Source organism: Lycium barbarum, chromosome 1 (assembly GCF_019175385.1).
Source record: "Lycium barbarum isolate Lr01 chromosome 1, ASM1917538v2, whole genome shotgun sequence".
Classification (NCBI taxonomy): Eukaryota; Viridiplantae; Streptophyta; class Magnoliopsida; order Solanales; family Solanaceae; genus Lycium; species Lycium barbarum.
The window spans coordinates 145,023,281-145,044,811 of record NC_083337.1 but is presented as its reverse complement, the minus strand read 5'-3'; the positions used below and the strand labels follow the sequence as shown (position 1 = coordinate 145,044,811).

At 32.6% G+C, this 21,531-nt stretch overlaps 3 protein-coding genes across 3 annotated transcripts; 1 reads left to right on the top strand and 2 right to left on the bottom strand.

The window, feature by feature from the left end:
- Window positions 1-499: 499 nt before the first annotated feature.
- Window positions 500-7,248, bottom strand: LOC132612561 (2-oxoisovalerate dehydrogenase subunit alpha 1, mitochondrial-like). Its single transcript, XM_060326677.1, has 9 exons — window positions 7,033-7,248; window positions 3,935-4,075; window positions 3,298-3,480; window positions 2,433-2,590; window positions 1,791-1,890; window positions 1,602-1,713; window positions 1,333-1,472; window positions 882-1,067; window positions 500-774 (listed from the first exon to the last, which is right to left on the bottom strand). Exons 1-9 carry the CDS (start codon window positions 7,204-7,206, stop codon window positions 607-609), a joined length of 1,362 nt encoding a protein of 453 aa, XP_060182660.1. The 5' UTR covers window positions 7,207-7,248; the 3' UTR covers window positions 500-606.
- Window positions 7,249-10,208: 2,960 nt separating this feature from the next.
- Window positions 10,209-12,952, bottom strand: LOC132641721 (small ribosomal subunit protein uS5x-like). Its single transcript, XM_060358801.1, has 2 exons — window positions 12,239-12,952; window positions 10,209-10,589 (listed from the first exon to the last, which is right to left on the bottom strand). The coding sequence occupies exons 1-2, from the start codon at window positions 12,902-12,904 to the stop codon at window positions 10,413-10,415; spliced, it is 843 nt and encodes a 280-aa protein (XP_060214784.1). The 5' UTR covers window positions 12,905-12,952; the 3' UTR covers window positions 10,209-10,412.
- A 5,439-nt stretch (window positions 12,953-18,391) lies between these two features.
- LOC132641714 (uncharacterized) lies at window positions 18,392-20,483 on the top strand. Its single transcript, XM_060358791.1, has 2 exons — window positions 18,392-19,430; window positions 20,234-20,483. Exons 1-2 carry the CDS (start codon window positions 18,562-18,564, stop codon window positions 20,265-20,267), a joined length of 903 nt encoding a protein of 300 aa, XP_060214774.1. The 5' UTR covers window positions 18,392-18,561; the 3' UTR covers window positions 20,268-20,483.
- The last annotated feature ends 1,048 nt before the right edge of the window (window positions 20,484-21,531 follow it).

The window sequence follows — 21,531 nt, the reverse complement described above, 5'->3', positions numbered from 1 at the left end:
ATAAAATTACTGGCAAATTTAAGGAGTTGTTGATATATTCTGATGTAATAGTATTTGTCATTGCTTTTCAAACTTGGAAGAAGGAAAAAATCACTCAATTTCTTGGCTTCTGCAAAATATTAGATATCGTTCATATTCTTTCTATATTAATCTAATGTAGAACTTTACTCTTTCTATTGCATTACTCAATTTCTTTTTCATTGTTTTCATACTTTATCATCAAATTTTGTACTAATAAGATAAATTGATTGAAAAAGTTTTATTTGATTAATTACATTTCCTCTCTATAACGTTTTCTAACAACAATACGTATTAAAATAAGTAATTTTTGGAAGTACGGTCCTACATACTAATGAACTAGCAATTGATCAAGAGTCAAGATCTTCATCAATGCCAGTAATGTCATTGGTGAGTTGGTACTTACTACTTTACTCAGTATGACTCAAAAATGAAATTAAATATAGAAGTGAGATAAATTAGTTCAATAAACTGGAATAATTACTTCGGTCTAGGTGAAATCTATTTCTTGATAATTATATACACAAAGCTCACAGATAATACAGATAACCCCATCTTAATATATCACGAAAATCAGGGGAAAATAGCCTACACAGGCACGTCAGAAGGATACTCTTTTGGACATCTTTTAATAGTATCTCTAATAAACCTCTCTTGCTCTTGCAAATTTGATGGCATTTTGTCATAAACATCACCAAATAAGTCTTTCAATGGAGGTTTCTCCACTTTCTCTGCACCTTGAATTGCTTCCAATACCTAAGATATCAGAAATCAGGACAAAGAAAAATATTAATTGAAACTCTAGGTGTATAATATCTTTAGGTGTGAAATTATGCTACTCCTATGCTTGTTGAATCGTGAACCTGTTTTCTGATGTTTCCGCGAAGTTCAGTTTCATTTTGATCAGCCCACCAGCCATTTCCCTGAATCCATTTTTTGAATCTGGTTATGGGGCTTTTTTCTGTTCTCCATTGCTCTATTTCCTTTACGCACCGATACTTTGTTGAATCATCAGACGTTGAATGGTGGCTTACTCTGTATGTCATGGCCTGAGAGTTATGAAGTGAAAGTTAGAGTAGTTTTTTTCATATTCACCCTTTCTGTTCTAATAATGAGTCGTTTAGACAAACACTCTTATAACTAAAACTATTAAATGTCTTGTCTTAGAGGTCGTGTAAAAACTTTAAAAGAAAGATGATATGAACAAGAGGCATGACGATTTTTAACATCATTTAACTTCAATTTATTTTGCAACTTGAACTAGTTTTTGCATTCTCTTGTTTAGTAGAGTTATAACAGGAGTTAAAATTTCACCTCAACTAATATTGGTCGTTGCTCCTTTATTGCCATTTGACGAGCTGCACGAGTAGCACTATAAACTGCTAGTGCATCATTGCCATCTACACGAATGCTTCTGATTCCATAAGCCTGCCCCTTAATAGCAATTCCATCACCTAGCATTGAAAAGAATATGAGGAACTAAAACTTTAATGTTTTTTGAGGCATTTCAATATTTTTGCATTGTTGTAAATTACAGACACTAAAATGGCGAAATTATTTAAATTGATGAGCTTGGAATTTACTTCGAAATTGTTCTGTTACAGGAGTGCTAATGGCCCATCCGTTGTTGCGGCAAAGAAAAATGACAGGAGCTTCCATTACTGCTGCAAAATTCAAACCAGCATGGAAATCACCCTGCAAAGAGAAAGAAGTTAAAACAACAATTCCATCTAAGGAAAATAATATCATGTTAATACGCGCGATTTTGTTACCTCACTGGTGCTACCGTCACCAAAATAAACCACAACACAAGCTTCCTTTTTATCCATTTTGAGAGAGTATGCCACGCCAGCGGCCTGTGGAAGCTGTGTGCTGAAACAAAATGGAATTTGCAGCTGTGAATCATGCGAAATTCTGAATCTCCTACTCCCTCTGTCTCATTTTATATGTTATAGTTCGAATTTCAAAAGTCAAAATTCTTAATTTTGACCGTATATTCGGACGTAGAATCCTTAATTTTTTTGAAGTAAAATTAACATATATGGAAACTACATGAAAAGTACAGCATGGCAGAATGATTAACAATTTAGAAGACCTATGAAAATTCCGATAAAAGACAAACTCGTTTTATTCTCGAAATCCAAGTATTGCCATATGGATTGGGACCAGAGGTGTATGTAGCATTGTATGTAGGAGTTCAATTGAACCCCTAACTTTCGACACAGAGCATAAATTTATGTGTAAAAACCTACTAAATTGTAATAAATAATAGATATGAACCCCTAACTTTAAAAATATGATTGGTTCAATACTAAAAATTTTAAGTTTAAACCCATAGGGTTCAAATCCTGGATCCGCCTCTGATTGGGACGGAGGGAGTACTTGGCAAAGGGATAAAGGATTTGAAATGTTACGTGAGTGGAGAGGAAACAGTGAAGTAATTGAGCTTATTGGAACCATAATGTATAGGCATTTGCCTGCCTTTCCCATAATCAGCCTTATTTCCAAACAATTGATCTGCAAATTCTTGAAGTGTGAAGCCGCGCCATAAAAGAACCCCTGGCTCCCTATACTGCAATACATATAACAAGAAACTTCAATCTTTTTATGTTCTTGATTTCTTAATTTGTGCAAGTCATTCTTGTAGCAATATTTTCTGCAGTATTCCAGTTTTGTTAATTAGATGTCCTTAATAAATTGATAGCCTGTTTTGGCAAAATTTCTAAAAGATTAAAAGTGTTTATTTTAGAGAGTTGAGGTATTTGATCAAGCTCTTTAGAAAAAGATATATGTAAATATTTTTGAGTAGCAGCGGAAGATGTTTTACAAAAACCGAAAAAAAAAAAAAAACTTTTTCCTTAGAAACACTTTTGGAACCTTGGCCAACACAAATTGTTGCTCTAATATTGACAAAAGTGTTTTCAAATTAATTAGCTAAACACAAACTACTTTTCTCTTAAATTACTTTTCCAAAAAACACTGTCAAAAAATACTTTTCAAAATAAGCAGATTTAAAAGTTTGACCTAATAGGCTGCTATAATTCTTCTTAGTTGGTTTACATCATCATTATATTGATGCTAAATGTTTTTTATTACTACAGAATTATTAGACAGAACTAGCATTTATATCTCTCTGAGACATTACCTGTAGGTATATACAATTGATGTTAGGCTATAAGAGCTCAAACAAGGACAAGAGTATAATAGAATCACCATACTAATTTGGTTAACACGTTAATTACAGAGAGACCAGTAGAATAGGAGGACAAAACCAAGTACCTGTGGCAACACAATGTCATCTAGGGTGAGTGCAGCAGCAGAAGCAATGTTGATAGCTTCTTCTCCAGTACTGGTAAGGTAGAAAGATAACCTCCCTTGCCTTTGTGCTTCATAGAAAATGTTGTCCATTGTTTGAAGTGCTACCATTGTTGAATACATGTTTAGTGCCAATCCTTTGCTCACCTACCATTTGATTTCCAAGAATTCCATCAAAATCTATGTCTTAATGTTAGTAGCACTTTTGGTTCCTATTATAAGTAAATTCTGATATTAGCCTTTGTGATATCTAACTAAGCACGTTCGACCTTCAATTAACTGAAATGTGCATACTATTTTCTTTTATTGTGAATATTTACAAATTTATAGAATTATTAAACCGTTTTACCATTTAACTGTCCATGGATTGCGCTAAATTTATATTGTTATTCCATGTTAATTTGAGGGTAATGTAGTTCTAGATATAATCTAATATAATAAATTTCCTACTTAAAGGGACAAAAACACATATTTTAATTAATTGAAAGTTAAATGTGCTAAGTCATAAATTACAAGAACCAAAATCAAAATTAATCAATAAGAAACAAAAAAATGTCATTATCCCAATCTACCCGTACTTAAAGAATTACACATAATATACCTGTTCAAATATACTGCCTGGAATTAGATAGCCATCATCATCAAGGACTCGATAACAAGGTAGTCTCTTTTCAGATGACTCTAAGATAAACTTCATCTGAGATGTAATTGGAACCCTTCCTCCAGGGAAATTCAGGGTGTGCTGATTCAATAGAAAATAAACTTCTACAATTAAGAGAGCGCATAACTCATTTTTTTCCCATAATATTTTGTTATTAAAATGTACTATAAAATATTTTTAAGAAATTCTATTATTGTTGTCTTGACCTCTTGGGTATGTCTATTAAGTTGAGAATAATAATATAGGTATAATGCATGCGAATTTGAGCTCAATAACGGACTACTGGGGAGATGCTATCTACTTGCTAGTCGTTTAGAGATTTTCTAATTAGGACAATTTAAGATAGAATGCTACCCTATTAGTTAGGTATTACTCCCTCCTTTCTTTTTACTTGTTCGATTTGTATTTTGTACTCCCTTAAAAGAAGTTACTTAATTAAGTGTTTATTTTACTAAATTATCCATCTAAACTTGTACTTTAAGAATCTAAATTTAACTATATTTACTTCAGTTAATTCAGGGAATAGTTACTTAATGATGAAAGTAAAATTGAATAAAAATAATTAATGCTCTTAATTTGCTAAAATGAATAAGTAAAAAAAAAAAAAAATTAAATATATTTGATAAGTAAAAGGGGATGGAGGAAGTACACAAGCTTACAAAGTTGCACATCTAGTATTTCGTGCTTAGTACTACGACTACAACTACTTATTTTTGTTGTTATTTTCATGAACAAATTGATCATTCCCATAAGGCCAATAACTAACAAGCAAGACAATAATGAAAATCTCATATGAAATTAGTTAATTATTGATATTACTCATCAATAGTGTTAGCAGAAGAAATTGATTAAACCAATACTATAAGAAACAAACTGCAAAACGACGTACATCAATAACTTATTCAGGAAACAACAAAAACAGACTACGATATTATATATCTGAAATACATTTAGACGTCAAAACCACAAAAATAATTCACTATATAATTGAAAGAGACAAAACACTTCCTTTGTGGAATTAAATAAAAAAGTAAATTTTTGGCACATGTAGCAAATCACATCACTGAATAAAAGTTTGCATTATCTTTTTTGACATTGATATGCTATTAAAATTCAGACATGCTGTGTCCAGAAGTCGATAGTAGATAGTATTATAATATTTTTAATGCGGTATTTTTATTTCTTTCTTTTTTCCAAGAATCATAGTGCATTACTTAATGTTAAGAGTACACGATAGAGAATGAAGCTTACATTCTGAATAATAGTTTCTATTTAATCATAATAAGTATTAAATATTTTTAAATTTGTCAAGAATTGTGAGAAGAAGTGAAATATGTGTACTATAAATTGTTTAAAATTTTATGTGTCCAGTGCTCCTTAGTCTCTCCCATCCATTTCATTTTATATAGTAGTACATTAAGTAGGCTTTTGACCATGCATTTTCAAACTATGGTTTGAAACCATGACCTCAAACTAGCGTTTGGACATGCACTTTCACTCATGGTTTCAAATCATGGTTTCAAACTCCAAATCATCCCAAAAGGCATAATTTGGGGTTTGAAATCATGGTTTCAACTTTTTTAAATATAAAATTTAACCAGAAGTTTATATTTTGTAAAAAATGACCCATAAGTTGGTAGATATTTTTAACAATTACTCTCATCAATCATTTACCAATCTCATTAACTTCCATCAACCTTTATTTATGTCTCCCAACCTTTAATTTATGTGAGAGGATTATATTAAAGAGTAGTTACATTGCTATTCATGTTAAATTTTCGTTTTTATTGAACTAAAGTTTGATTAATTGATGTTGTATTTTTTAGAAAGGCCTTCTAGTAGTGTACTAATTTTGTTATGAACTATGACTTGCTCATTTGGTAAGATTGTATAAGAATTGAGAATGTTTTGATAGTTTTCACAATTTGTGGGGTTTTTATGTCTATAAGAGAAAATACAACTTAAAATATCCAAATTACATGTCCAAACATGATTTGAAACCATGGTTTCTAATTATGTCCAAACGGGGCCTAATAATAAGTGTGCCGCAATTCCAGACAAATCAAAATCATTATATGAATATGAATTCTCACTAATCATGTTTTTCCTTTTTATGTATCTTTATATTGGGCGTGAAATTTAAAAGAAGAAAAATATACTTTGACATGTAAATCTTAAGTTGAATATGTAGAACATATCAAAAGTATACTTTTAATATCTAGTAGTCTTTAACATGTCTTGTCAATTCATATTAGACTATAATCTTTTAAGAGTTGGCAAATATAAAAATGTATCTTCTTCTTCCTTTTAATAATCATGATATCCAAGCTATAGCTTGTGTGAATCTATACTAATTTCATGGGGTATTTGCTAGCTCACACTAGTAGTAGTATCGGGTAATTTGTCCACCAAGGCTTGGATAAATGGGAGAAAATCACCTAGTATTAGTCATTCAAGACCTCATGATTCTCAACTCACTTCATTAACCACTGGATCGGTCACACACTTATATGCAAAATGTCTTGATAATCTTCTTGGAATGGATCAACCAAGAAAAAGTTTCATAGATAGTGGATGGAAATTAATGATAATTTGTTACACGTTATCAAGCTTGAAAAACTAATAAAGTGAAATATCTTTTTTTTTCACGTATAAACCTTTAATTTTGTTTTCAATTGAAACGCAAATTCAAACATAGCTTTAACTTTCACATAGTACCATTTTTCAACTTTGATTTCACAACTCTTTTTCCAAATTTCAACCAAATCTATGTTCAACCACGTACAAAAATTGTGAGAAGAAGTGGAATATAGGTACTATAAACTGTTTAATATCTTATGTAGCCATTTCTATTTCAAGTGCTCCTTAATCCCTCCCATGCATTTCACTTTTGTATACTAGAAGTCTAGAATAATAAAAATAATTATGGAATAGAAATGATAATTTGTTGCACGTTTCATGCATTTTATATGTTTAAAATTTCTCTTTATTTTCTTTTATTAGTACAACAAAAAAAAAAAGGTGAGTTCAAACATTACCTGATCTTCATCATTAAGGTCATCATGATAATCCTCCTTATAGTTGTATACATGATTAAGTTGCTCTCCAGCTTTCATGGACTCAAAATGTCTCGGTATCAAGTTGTGCCAGCATTTTCTTGATCTCATTAGAAAATGATTTAAGCTTCTTGATTTTGAAAACAAGATCTCCATTGAGATTCACTTGAAGAATAATGAAGAAACTTCAAGCTTAAAGATGATGGTAAAGGGTCAAGAGTGAAATGTATATGTAGACAAGTTTATGTTGCGTTTAAATATTATATAAACCATCTCCATGATAATAGATTTCATGTGATCTATTATTATTTTAATCATTTTATTATGAAAAATGTTTTGGTAAAGATGACGTGGAGTAACAAATACATACTCCATCCGTTCACCTTTAGTCCACTATATTAAAAAATTATCTCTTGTACTTATCCACTTTAGGCTAAAGCATCAAGGACAAAAACCTTAGCATTAACTATTTATTTTTTCAAATTATTCCCAAATCCATTAAAACTATACTCCAATTAATATGAATTATGGTAAAACACCCAGTAAAAATGAACGGAGAGAGTAACATATATATTGTGCTGTATCATATATGATGATAATTAATCAATTGGCTGACAACATTTTTTTTGGGAACAGTGCATTCCATATCTATCCCTCATGAAATCTGTTCGGACTGTTCCTTCTAGATATGTTTGATGTTATTGAAACAGTCAGTTTCGTTGAATTTCAAGCAGCAAACACTACACCAAAAGAGACTTTTAGTGGCAATCTATTTTACTTTTAGCGGCAATAGTTATTGTCACAAAAACATTTACCAGCAATTGGTTAATGTCATTAGATCCAAGATCGCTAAAGCATTTAGCGGCATTTATTGTTAGGGTTAAAGTTTGGTATTGCCGGTAATAATTGATTCTAGAATATAATTAGCGGCTATTAAGTTATTGCCGCTAATTAATTACCGCTAAAAGTATATTTTGTTGTAGTGAAACGATAAACAGGTGTAGATCTTCGAAAATATTTGGAGTAAAGGCGTAGGGACTATCATGTAGTAACAATGTTTGGACTATTTTTCGTGTTCTATAGTTCATTGATGAAAATATGATTTGCTGATTTCCGACTGAATCCTAGTTTGGGTTGAAAGGTTGGTAGTAAATAAGGCTTGTCTGATTTAGTTATTTCATGGTTAATTTCCTTGTTGTTCATAGAGTTTTTCCTGTTTTTGAACTTGGCAATGGTCCAACATTGTCTTACACTTTGTTTGGATGGTTGTTAGATATTGTTTTATAATGTATCATATTATATCGTACTGTGTTGTATTGTATGGTTTTGATGAATACAACGTTTGGATAGATCATATCGTTTTCCGTCGTTTCATAATGGTAGACATCAACAATTTAAAAGAAAAACCTACAAGAAAAGTACGGTAAGATGTAGAGCTATCATAAAAAGATAGGATAAAAAATAAAATATGATTATTAGGGAGTAATGAGTGAAGACAAAAATGAGAAAAATAAATAAGGTAACGATGCAATAGCACTAAATCTGTCGTTACATAAAATGAAACTTTTCGCCTTTACGTAACGATAGATTTAACGATACGATACAATTTAATTTAAGTAACAATCAAAACAAGCATTGTATTTAAACTAATAACATATACTAAACAATAGTTAACAACCATCAGAACAAGCTGTTAGGTATTTTCCTTGTTATGAACAAGGTGGGAGTTGAGGTTATGTTCGTGGTTCCTACTAATATCATTTGTTGGTTCTTGTGTTTGAAGTTTATTGTTAAAGACAGGACATGATTTTGTGATTCTATCTACCACAGGATAAACATACACTCACTCAAGCCTTCATAAGCTATCTTTTTGTTTTGTGTTTTCCTATGTATATTTCTATTAATAGAGGATTTTCTATAGGCACCTTTGCACCTGTTTGGCCATGATAATTATTCATTTTTTTCCGGAAAAACTTTTTCACATTTATTTGAAAATCAACGTTTGGCCATGAAAATTCAAATGCAACTTGAAGTTATATTTGGAATTTGGAAAAAACCTGTTTTCACCTTTTTTCACTTTCAATACATTCAAACAATCAAATATTTTTTGCAAAAACCTATAACCAAACACAACTCCATCTTCAACTCCAACTTCAAAATTCCAAATAAAGTGAAAAATATTTGGTTTTCATGGCCAAACGCCTACAAAGTCTTGCATATTTTCTTCGAGTAACTGATATTGTACAATTGTCATTCTAAGTGATTTTCCAATTCTGTTTTCCTATTTTGTTGAGAATTTTCTTCGAGTAGCTGGATATGGTAAAAATGTGTTCCATCCTCAAGGTTCATGTTACAAAAGTACTTGCCTATAATTAGGCAGTCTTCCTGCTGAATGTTTCGCATACGGGCTTCTCTGTTCTCAATCTGCACCCTGTCTTCAGTGGTTGCTGGTTCTTGCAAGCCATTATGTGTGGATGCAAGGCATCCTTTTACATAGTTCTAAAATTGTATGTCATTGGCTTCTATATGAAGATGGTAAGTAGTAGGGTAAAGGAGCTGTGTTGTGTCGTTTCTGCATTATAATGGGGATTTTGGTAGTGTACTTGAGACAGATTTTGTAGGCAGTAGGTCTGTTTCCTTAGTAAGGAGTAGTGGTTAGTGTTTACATGAGTGTAGAGCCCTAAAAACAACAAATGGATTCAAGTGGGTCATGCAAAACCAAGGGGCCTTTTTGTTTTCGAGTATGTCAAACCAATGATCATTAGGCCTTTCAAGCACAGAGCTTAACTACAGACGGGGATAAAGTTACGTATCACTCAAAGTTAGACATTATGAATTGATAAAACATCTAGGTTTCAGAAATCTACCACTCCACCAGGCGTATCAATGCTAAAACACCCAATCTGACCAATAAAAGTGATCAAAAACCAACATTTCTACAAGCTATGCAACATGAAAGAAAACAGTTTATGTCACCTTTGATAAAAAATCCTCTATGATTTTAATTTTCAAAAATAATTCCAACGCAATAAACATAGAGCAGCTCAAAGAGAAACCAATTCAATAGAGCAGTTAGATTTGTGACTATAAATCTCAATTATTTGTGAATCAATTAAATAATCTTATTTTTCCTAACAGAAACTATTCCTACACCACAGTAGAAAATATCTGATCAGATCATTGGTTATTACCAACAAGATCAACCAGGCAGATTCATATATATTAAGGCAAAAAGATGAACATTATCCAAGGACAAATGTGACAAAAACATCCTCAAAAGTATAGACCAAAATTGGAAATAACAGCATTGTTTAACAAAAAGACCTAAAGAAGAACAACTCTGGAACAGAACAAACTCATACTCAAGCCTCAGCCACCCTTTCAGCAGGAGCCTCCTCAGTGCTGTAGACAATAACCTTTGATGCAGGCTTTCCCAAGATATCAAAGTACTCTTGGAAAGGAGACTTGGTGAAGCGAGTCTCCTTCCAGAAATCTGGGGTAAGGAAACCATATGTCTTCATTAAACAGTCAAAGGTCGCCTGCATAAAAGGAATATATTGAGCTCCAAAAGTTCAAACGCATGCTAAACCAAGTGCCATGGGTGAGCAAAGCAATTCAATACAACAAATGAAGTTCCCCTAGCTGAATAGCTCACAATCTCAAACTCGCATCAATTTCATTCTATAAAGACAATCACAAATACGAAAACTAGGATTAGAAACAATAGATGGTAGTTCCAAAGTTAAATCATTCTGTTATTGCCTCCCACAAGAACATTTTCCAATTACATCTCAACTTAAAACAAGGGCTTTTCCCATTTTTGGCCGGTCGGCCGATAATAATTACGGGCGCTAGAAAAAAATATACAAAACCTATACACTTACTATGTCTATTATATGTATTTATTGTGTATACAATATGTATATTTATACTTAGAGCATGTTTGGATGGGCTTATAACTTATTCTGGCTTAGGAACAAGTGCTTCAAAGCACTCTTTTTATCTTACCCAAACACTAGAAAAGTTGCCTTAAAAGTACCTAAAATAAGCCAAACAGGCTCTTGATATACAATACCTATACATTTGGGTGGCTATTACTCTTTTGAGTGGTCCAAGAATGTAATTATCCCTTAAAATAACCTGTTAGACATGTTTTTATTGTTCTTAAAAATGTGTCTTAAGCAATAGTTACAAATCCTGACTCTCATGAAAACAATCTAGCATCAAACTCAACATTAGCATTAGACATCCCAACAGAAATTGAACAAGCTTCTTATATGGTCCATTAATATACTTAACCAATCTCATTTCCATTGGTTTATAACATTTATTTCAAGCTACCCTTATCCTAACCTTAAAATTAAGCATATATTTTCACATGGTAATCACAGAAGCCTATATATGTCTAGAAATTATGGGAAAATTACGCTCTTCTGTCTACTGGGAAAGAACATTAACCCAGTTTAGCCCAGTTTTTCCTTAAACACCTCTTATACACTATTACACACTTTCCTACAAGGTGGATGTCCACCGCAAGTGTATAGTGTTTGTATAACGTGTATAAACACCTCTTATACACTATTACACACTTTCCTACAAGGTGGATACATTGTCCACCGCAAGTGTATAGTGTTTGTATAACGTGTATAAGCACTCTCATAGAAATAAAAAAGTCAGTCATGTGAATGTAAACTGAAAATATGACTATATAGGTGTAATATATTAGGTTGGGTTGTATATTTTTGCAAAAATCCCCACTTATTATTGCATACATCCTACTCCATAAGCAAAACAACCACCCTTAAATAAATCACAACTGAACAAAGACAAAAACATAAATTAAAACAAACCTTGATGAAGTTTCCCAGAAAATTAAGCTACCCCTATCCTAAGTTCCTAACATTAGGATTAAGCATACATTTTCACATGGTAATGGCAGAAAATTACGCTACTTATAAACTTTCATACAAGGTGGACACATTGTTTACCAAGTGTAAAATGTTTTATAAGCACTGTCGCGAAAAAAGTAAACTTAAAAATATGGCTACTAAGGTGTAATATATTATGTTGGGTTGTATATTTTTGTAGAAATCCCAATTATTATTGCACCCATCCTACTCCATAAGCAAAACAACCACCCTTAACTAAATCACAATTAAAAAAACACAAAAATAAATAGAAACCAAACCTTAACAAAGTTTCCCAGTGTTTTAGTGGACCCACGAGACGACGTAAAAACATCCTCAATACCCGCAAACTGAAGCACCTTCTTAGGAACACGTGCAGCAACAATACCCGCACCACGTGGAGCAGGAACCATCCTAACAGTAACACTCCCACATTTCCCAGTAACTTTACACGGCACAGTATGTGGTTTCCCAATCTTATTCCCCCAATACCCTCTCCTTACAGGAATAACCGATAACTTAGCCAATATAATCGCGCCACGTATAGCAGTAGCCACTTCTTTAGAACACTTAACGCCTAACCCAACATGTCCATTTCCATCACCAACAACAACAAACGCTTTAAACCGGGTTCTTTGACCCGCCCGGGTTTGTTTCTGAACCGGCATGATTTTCATTACTTCATCTTTAAGTGATGGACCAATAAGCAAGTCTATGATCTGGAATTCTTTGATGGGGAGTGAGTGGAGGTAGATTTGTTCCAGGGACCGGATTTTACCGTCTTTAACGAGGCGGCCAAGTTTGGTGACGGGGACCCATTTTTCTTCCTCAGATTCGCGACGGGGACGGCGACCACCACGACCACCGCGGCCCCGGTCACCGCCTCTTCCCCCACGACCACCAAATCCACGGCCAAATCCTCCTCTCTCGCCACCTCTTTCAGCCATTGTGTTAGGGTTTTGTGAAATGCTGGAAAGAGTTAAGAGTGGGCGTGGAGATGAAATAAGAGGGGTTTTTATATGTAATGGCTAGGGTTTCATAGTTTGGGCTTCGAATTAATGGGTTTGCTGATAAAGGAGGCCAGATAAGTCAAATAGGAGTATTTTAGCCCAACTTGAATTAAAGTGTGCAATCTTAGAACCAAAAATCGCGCGGATATTCCTTCATATGGATTGGTATTTAATTTTTGTCCCCCCTTCTCATTTAATGTAAATTTATGAGCCAAAATATTCTTATTTGCTGGTTTATGAAATCAGAGATTCTGGATTCGAACTCTAGCAGAGTAAAAAACAAAAACAAAAAAAAGGTTCGCGTTACATAGAAACTATGCCTTAAGTCATAATTCTGTAGGATAACTTAATTTCGATAGAATTATGCTGCACAAGACATAGTTTCTACGTACTTCTGGAGGATGCTAAAAAATTATGCCTTAAGGCATAATTTTTATCTGAATAAGCATAATTTGCTATGAAACCTTGTCTTACAAAATTAATTTTTTTCACTCTGTTGGGGTTCGAACCAAGAATATCGTGAATATTTCCAGTCACCTTTTTATTACATAAAGTGGCGAAGGGCGAAACTTAAAGACCAATGATTTGAGGGGCACAAATTAAGGACCACCCCAAAATAGGGCTTTTTAGCGAATGCATTTTTTTGTGCGGACTACCCTTCAAAGGCACTGGTCTTTAATTTTTGTCCCTCAAATTGATGGTCTTTAATTTTTGCCCTTCACCTAATACTCTAAAATTCTGAGTTCGAACCCTAGTTCGGTAAAAAAAAAAAGGAATTTCGTAAGGCAGAGTTGCATGCAAAACTCTACCCTAAGGTAGAGTTTGAAACTCTGCCTGAGGCCTAACTTTTCTACGAAACTCTGCCTTGCGTTTTTTTTTTTTTTTACTGAGCCGGAGTTCGAACCTCAAACCTCATGATAGAAGGCGAAGTTCAAAAATTAAAGACCACCAATTTGAGGGCCAAAAATTAAAGACCAGTGCCTTTGAAGGTTAATCGTGCGAATGACCCTGCAGTATTTAGACCCAATTTCAAGACTGGCAAAGCCCAATTTCATTTTCCTTTCCTTTTTCCTATGAAAGATCGAAATTTCTCTCTTGCTTCTGGAACCACCCACAACTCTATCCCTACTCATTGGAAGAAATTTATATTCGTCCTATAATTTTATCTCAAAATAAATTGTTTCATCAACATTTTGGACTATAGTCATTTGTTTCTCTTCCAACCAATAGTTTGCATAGTTGACTGCTCGATAAAAAATATTTACATTCACCGGCTAATAAACAAAATGTATACATTATGTATATATTATACGTTTATCGGCTATTTATTTGGGTGGATGGATATTTATGTTAATTTCCCTTTTATGATTGTAAAGTCTTTTATTTATGTTAGGTTGTTAATTTCTATCTTTATATGAAAATTTTAAAATCCGTTGACATATATATAATGTTAATATAATCAAGTCCACGATTATATGAGATTGTAGATACAAATTAAGCACTTTATTAACAGAATAAAAAAATAGAACTATGTACACTATATTAACAGAATAAAAAAATAGAACTATGTATTTTCTTCTCGTGAACATACACATAATAAAAAGTTATGTTTCAGTACCCTAAGCGAGTCGCTTTTAGGAAGCATCTTATACCCAATTTATGCATCTACTGAAAAATATGGAATTATAAACGTTGCTTCATATTTATAAATATCCCTTTTTGTTTTTCACGAAAAAACAAAATATCCCATTTTTCTTCACTCTTCACTGAACGGTACAAATATAGTTGCATATCTATGTAACTAAGCAAATAATAATAAATTGAAAGGAAATAATCAAAAAAATTGAAAATAAAAGAATTAACATTATGTTCCCACCTATCTAAAAATGCTTGGTTGATAACCTTATTAGATCTCTTTATGATGTCTGCCACATACTCCTTGACGTAGCAAAGCCGCAAAACAATTCAAATCATTTAAATAAGAAAACATATACTTTTAAGCAATCAATTAAAACTCTTACAAAAGCATAAAGAATTTGAAAGATACACTAATTATTGGTGATTGTAAACGTAAGCTATGTTTGTTCTCTCTTATAAATCCAATAAAATATATCAGTAGGATTTTTCTATCTTTTAGTTTCAATTTACTCTGATGACTAATAGTCTACATTTTTTTACGCATTGAACTCTTTTCCGTCATCATGAGTGTCTTGAATAGCGTCATTACCTCATTTTATGCTTCTTTTAACATCTTGACCTATGCTTTAATCAAAATCCGAGTACACAAACGAAACCGATTGTATCCTTAAATTCGATGTATTTCTTTATTTTGTGGTATGGACTTTGATGAAGTATAGTGTATTCTCCCCCGTTTGATTTTATATGACAGTGTTTGATTGATACAAAATTTTCAAAAAAGACTTTTTATGATTATAAACATGTTATGACATTTCTAAAGCTATAAAGAAATGTCATTATGGATAAAATAATAAAGATTAAAGTTAATCTTTTTTAATTAGACTAAAAATAAAGTGTAACAACTTATACAGTAGTAACAACATTTTTGGTAGTCCATAAAAGTTGGAAACTAACAGTGATTTTTAGAGGTAGCTTAGTCCCTTAAGCAATTACTTTTTGGAAAGATATGTGTGCGCCTGAGGGCACTACGACAAGGGACAAGAGATGCTTTTAATGCCATCGAAAAAAAGTAGATTAAAAATTTAAAACCATAATTATTGCCACAATGCAAGACAAAAATGAGGAAATTCAGGAAGAAAGGAGGCCCTACCCACAACCACTTTGAAAGCCATGATTTTCAAACAGATGCATACTACATTTGCTCCAGCCCAGTGTATATCACTAACAAGGACCCGGAACTTTTTTAACCAAAAAAATAATTTTTGAAATCAAAATAAACCTTTTAAAAAAAAAAAAAATCAAACTAGGCTTCACGCACAGAATCTGTGGGTGAAAGAGGGTACTTTTTTTTTCTTTTCTTTTTTTAAGCTATCAAAATCACGTTTTTTTTCATACTTTGAGCAAAGATTAGTCATGTTTCAAAACCCCGAAATATCAATATTTTATATAGAACTTAATATATTTTTTTGCATACAATAACGTCGGCTCATTACATCAAGTATACCTAAACGTTTGGATCGTCGTTTTAGGGGTTGTAAAGTACCCCGAAGTAAGTTTTGTTTGCTTGGAAACTTGTCATCTTTAGATCTAAGTGTCATATTTTATAGGATTTTGATTTAAATGTTTTGAAATAAAAATATTATATTAAAAAATAATTCATCCAATACAAGAGGTTCAATCAAGGTATAATATATCTCATTCAATGCTCCCACCAAGGTTTGATCCCATGTTGTTGGCATAAAAAAGAAGTAAGTAAAAAAGAGAGGTTAAATCGTCAAGCCAAATTGGTAAAAGCAACAAAGTAGACACTTTTTATTTTTTAAAATGTTCAGTCGTTCACTAATGCTATCTAACTCGTTTTCATAAATTGAATTTTGAATCTCGAAATTGACACTCAAAACATCATTACCACGGGATTAACATCTCGAAATAGATTTTTATCATTAGATTTTTACTAAAGAAGAATGAATTTTTTGCACAAATTTTGGGCAAAATTCAAATTGAATGGGATAACGGGCGTTTTTTGGAAAATCGGCTTTGCCAAACCACCTTGCGGCATTTTGTCCGCGTAGATCTCGAAAAAATACCCTGGGTAAAAAAACATTGCGTAAATCGGACATCCGAGCACAAAGTTATGACCATTTAAAGTTTCAACAATTTATAACTAGTTTTCTACCTATGCTCCTGTCCTTCTGTTTTATTTACTTGAGTGACGAGGCATATGTATACTTGATGTAATGAGCCGATATTATTGCACGCTAAAAAAAAATATTAAGTTCTATATAAAATATTTATATTCCGACGTTTTGAAACGTGACTAATCTTCGGTCAAAGTACGAAAAAAAACCTTAAAGATAACAAGTTTCCAAACTTACTTCGAGGCACTTTACAACCCCTAAAATGACGATCCAAACATATATGTATACTTGATGTAATGAACCGATATTATTTTACGCTAAAAAAATATGAAGTTCTATATAAAATATTTTATATTCTGGTGTTTTGAAACGTGACTAATCTTCGGTCAAAGTACGGAAAAAAGCTTAATTTTGAGTTTGATTTCCAAAGTCTAAAGATGACAAGTTTCCAAGCAAATAAAACTTATTTCGGGGTACTTTACAACCCCTAAAACGACGATCCAAATGTTTAGGTATACTTGATGTAATGAGCCGACGTTATTGTACGCAAAAAAATATATTAAGTTCTATATAAAATATTGATATTTCGGGGTTTTGAAACATGACTAATCCTTGCCTAAAGTATGGAAAAAACGTGATTTTGATAGCTTAAAAAACAAAAGATAAAAAAAAGCACCCTCTTTCACGCAAAGAAAAGAAAAAAAAAAGTACCCTCTTTCACGCACAGAATCTGTGCGTCAAAGGACCAAACTCAAAAAGTTACAGTTTAGTCCTTTCACGCACAGATTCTATGCGTGAAGCCTAGTTTGGTTCTTTTGTTTTTTAATGGGTTAGTTTGGTTCCAAAAGTTATTTGGGTTAAAAAAGTTTCGGGCTCCACTAACAAAGAGTATATTTTCTTGCATGATATTTTTTGCTATGAGAAAGAGTGGAGAAAATGACAGAAATTGTGATCTATTTTTGGGTGGGTTGAAAATGGTCCTCTAAGAACACTTCTGAGTGATTTTGGTCCAATTATATTTCTTAAAATGACATAAATGATGATTTGAGTTGATCAAAATTGAGCATTTTTGGTCCCCATCAAACATTAATAGACTCTGGCTGTTAAACTTAATATAAATGGTGGAGAAAATATTTAACATGGCTCACATTTGAAGGTGCAGTTTTTGCTATTCCTAATCTATTTCTAGAGTGTGGTACAACTTTTTGAGGTGCAATTTTTGCTATTCCTAATCTATTTCTAGAGTGTGGTACAACTTTTTGAGGTGCAATTTCTGCTATGTTTTATTTATTTTTTAATTTGTGTATGATGCAATACCAAATATCGCAGTTTGTGAGATTTGTCGAAACTTTCCTATTGTTTCTGATAAAATCCATTTTTAAAGTTTTCATAAAATCGAACAACCAGAGTTTGTTAAATATTTGACGAAGACAAAAAAATGCTCACTTTTGACAAATTTTGAGGATCAAAGTTACTTAAAAGTAAATATAAGGGACCATTTTAAACATATTTTCAAGCATAAAGGACCACTTCTGTCATTTTCTCAAAAAGTGAGATACTTTGCAAGAAAAACATCATATATTTGGAGCATTTTGTGGTTCATATTATTGTAGATTATTATGCTTTGTTCAAACTTTAGTTGGGCAACTTTTCCTTCGAGGAAACTAATTTTCCACCCCTTTTTCTCCTCTCTTTTTCCTTCTTTTCTTTCAAATAATTTTAAAAAGCAAGGACCTAACAGACAAAAGATCAAGGCACTACACCAATAAAAACTTTGTTGTTATTAAAAGGAAAGTGACAAATGGACCAGACACATTGATGAAGAATCCTTCACTTAAACCTTCCTCTCCTTTATACACACACCTTCAGAATTTTCCCTCTTTCTCTTCACACCATTTCCTTCCTCTAACACTAATCATGTTTGATCAAAGAAAACAAACTCCCAATATCCATAACCATATTCTTGACCCTGTCACAACCTTAAATAACAATTATGACAATTGGGAACCTCACAATTTTGATTTCCAAGTAACAAAAAAACTTGGGAATCAATTTAGATTTCAAAAATTGGAAGATCATGAAGATGATGGTGCTGATGAATCTGGTGCATCTTCACCATCTTTATGGCAAAATAGCCCACCAAGAAGTCCAGTACATCCTATAACTAATTATCGGTCACTTTCGCCGAGTTCAAGAACTCAAGCTATAGCCAGAGGGCAATGGGAACTCATGGAAATGGTTAAGAATATGCCTGAATCTTGCTTTGAGCTTTCTTTAAAGGATATTGTTGAGCAGCCTAAAGCCTTAGAATCTCAAGAAAAATGTTTAATCAATAGGGAGAAAAACCAAGTTGTGCAGAACAGAGTTAATATTAAGAAGAATGATCAGATTAGGAAAGCAAAGTTGATGAGAAGTAAAAGTGTTGAGAATGGAGGCTTATTTCTCAAGATGGTTTCACCTGTTTCTTTGAGATCAAATAAGAAAAAGAAGAAGAATTCATCAGCAAATACCACTAGAGCTTCCCCTAAGCCTGAAGATCAGTGTGAAAACTCATCGAAGAGTTTGGAAAAAGAGTGGTGGAAGAAGAGATTTTCAGGTTCAAGTAGTAGTAGCAGCAACAATAGTGGAAGCACTGGCAGCAGTTCTAGCAGCAGCAATAGTACTAATAGCAGAAACAACAGCAACAGGTATTCATTTCTTACGAATTTCAACTCAAGCAAATCTTGATTTTTCTGGAGATTTTTAATACTAGTTCTGCTATGAATATGCTTAAAGACTTGTCCTGAATTCATGGGACTATTATTTATTCCATACTCAAAATCTTCTGACCTGACTATTTTGGATTCTCGCCACATAGGCTAACTAAAGGGGAAGTGTTCCCTACTACGAATTATTTTGAAACTCAAACGCGGAAAACTTTGGTTATGAGTGGAGAAATTTCATTCTTCCCACTACACTCAAGGTCATGATAGCGCTCCTGATTTAGGTTTGTCCGAGTTTAAAGATCAAAGAGAAAATTTCAGTGGATTGAATAATCTTGAACCTTCTTTTTCTTTTTTGTTCAAGAAAAAAGTTTCTCTAAAGATTTTTTTTTTTAGTAGTGTTCTCTGGTCACTACTTGGATAACTGTGGGAAATACTGATACATACAGATCAAGAAAAGAGAACAGAACAAGTAACGGAATTTTCCTTTGGTATCCAATAAAACCAGTTTTGTTTCTAGTGTAAAGCATTATCAATTTTAATGTTTTATAGTTTCATCTGATCATTATTGTTAGAAGCTGCTTTGCAAGGTGTACAGATTGCATTTAAGAAGTAGTTGTTAAGATAGACAATCACTTTCATGATTCTTTAGCATTTTTTTATGAAAAGAATAACACCCACCCACCTAAAATAAAAAAGAAAAAGAGAAGGTTTAAATTTAGAAACACCCATCCATATACTAAGTAACTAAGACGTTTTTTTTTTTTTTGGTTGTTGTATTAATGCAGGAATAGGAAAGGGTTTTTGAGCAGTTGTTGGTGAAGTTTATGCGCAAGTGAAAGCATATCGGCAGGCTGAGAACAAACAAAACATGCCTTAGGTTGGGTTTTTATGCCACCTATTACCTATTTATGTGCGTCCTACACATATAATCGTTTTTCAAGTCTTATAGAACGTTATAATAACGATTTGTATTTATAGTTTTGTGGTAGACTATAACAATATATTCTTGGCAAAGTTTTTGAATTTCCCCTTGAATTGTTCTTTCATTTGTTTTTTAAATTTCTTGTTTTGGCAAGCATTAATCTGTTAGAGCAACATTGAAATATTTGAGATCAATGTTGCAATATAACACTAATAAATTGGCTGAAAGACATGTGCAATATTAAACACGAGCAAGTTGCATCGTTATGCATATGCATGGTCAATTTTCTAATCTTAATTCATTTCATAATTAACAGCCAATAGCCTCATTTGATATACTTCATAAAATTAGGAACTGTCTATTAAGTTAGGTAACCATAATCAGCATGCCTATTTTGGTTGTTACTTAGTCATGCTTAGAGTACATACAAATTGTTTTCTCATTATATTTGAAGGGATCACAACATCAATTTTATTTTTGTTTAAATCGAGAAAAGAAAAATTGGCATCACAGTTATGACGTCTAACACCTTTCAATTCGTGTCTCGTACTGCATGGTTCTACTATGCAAGAACCTCAACTTGTTCTCTTGGTGATGATCTTCTTCATTATAAATAATAATTTGCTTGTCTCCGAAATGACTTGGACCAGTATGTATCACTGTGTACATTGATAATTCTGTGTGATTTTTGGGTTAGATGGACTAACGCTAACAACTTAGCAGAGTCAGTTATGTGTACAGGCTACATTTCTTCTAATGCCTTTTCCTAAAAAAAATTGATTTGTGACCCAATTTATATTTTACCCAGTTAAATATGGGTATCTTGAATTATAAGTCGATTTGTAATTGACTGAATTTTAATCTGCTTAATGGAACGTGCTCATTTGCGAGTTTGACTACATCAATAAAGCCATGATGCTAAAGCTAACCAAGCAAGTAAAGGGATCGAAATCGAGTAAACGAAAAGAATCCACTAAGATTTAATAAAACTAATTAATCTCTGCATTTCTATTCTTCTAATAAAAAATAGGGGTGAAAAGACAACCCAAGTACTCTTTGCTCTTGATTAATTAAAGCCATCTAGTTTTAGACATCCCGAATAGAAACCACACACCAGGTTAACTTTATCAATCCCTTTAAAGTGGTACTTAAACCGTTTCA

Excerpts from the sequence above, each read along its gene's own strand:
- LOC132612561 (XM_060326677.1), bottom strand. The coding sequence starts at position 7,206 with ATGGAGATCTTGTTTTCAAAATCAAGAAGCTTAAATCATTTTCTAATG. Across the intron at positions 1,891-2,432 it reads ACTGTTTCCTCTCCACTCAC|CACACAGCTTCCACAGGCCG; the intron begins GTAACATTTCAA and ends ATTTTGTTTCAG. Across the intron at positions 1,714-1,790 it reads GTGACGGTAGCACCAGTGAG|GGTGATTTCCATGCTGGTTT; the intron begins GTAACAAAATCG and ends TTCTCTTTGCAG.
- LOC132641721 (XM_060358801.1), bottom strand. The coding sequence starts at position 12,904 with ATGGCTGAAAGAGGTGGCGAGAGAGGAGGATTTGGCCGTGGATTTGGT. Across the intron at positions 10,590-12,238 it reads CACTGGGAAACTTTGTTAAG|GCGACCTTTGACTGTTTAAT; the intron begins GTTTGGTTTCTA and ends CCTTTTATGCAG.
- LOC132641714 (XM_060358791.1), top strand. The coding sequence starts at position 18,562 with ATGAAGAATCCTTCACTTAAACCTTCCTCTCCTTTATACACACACCTT. Across the intron at positions 19,431-20,233 it reads AGCAGAAACAACAGCAACAG|GAATAGGAAAGGGTTTTTGA; the intron begins GTATTCATTTCT and ends GTATTAATGCAG.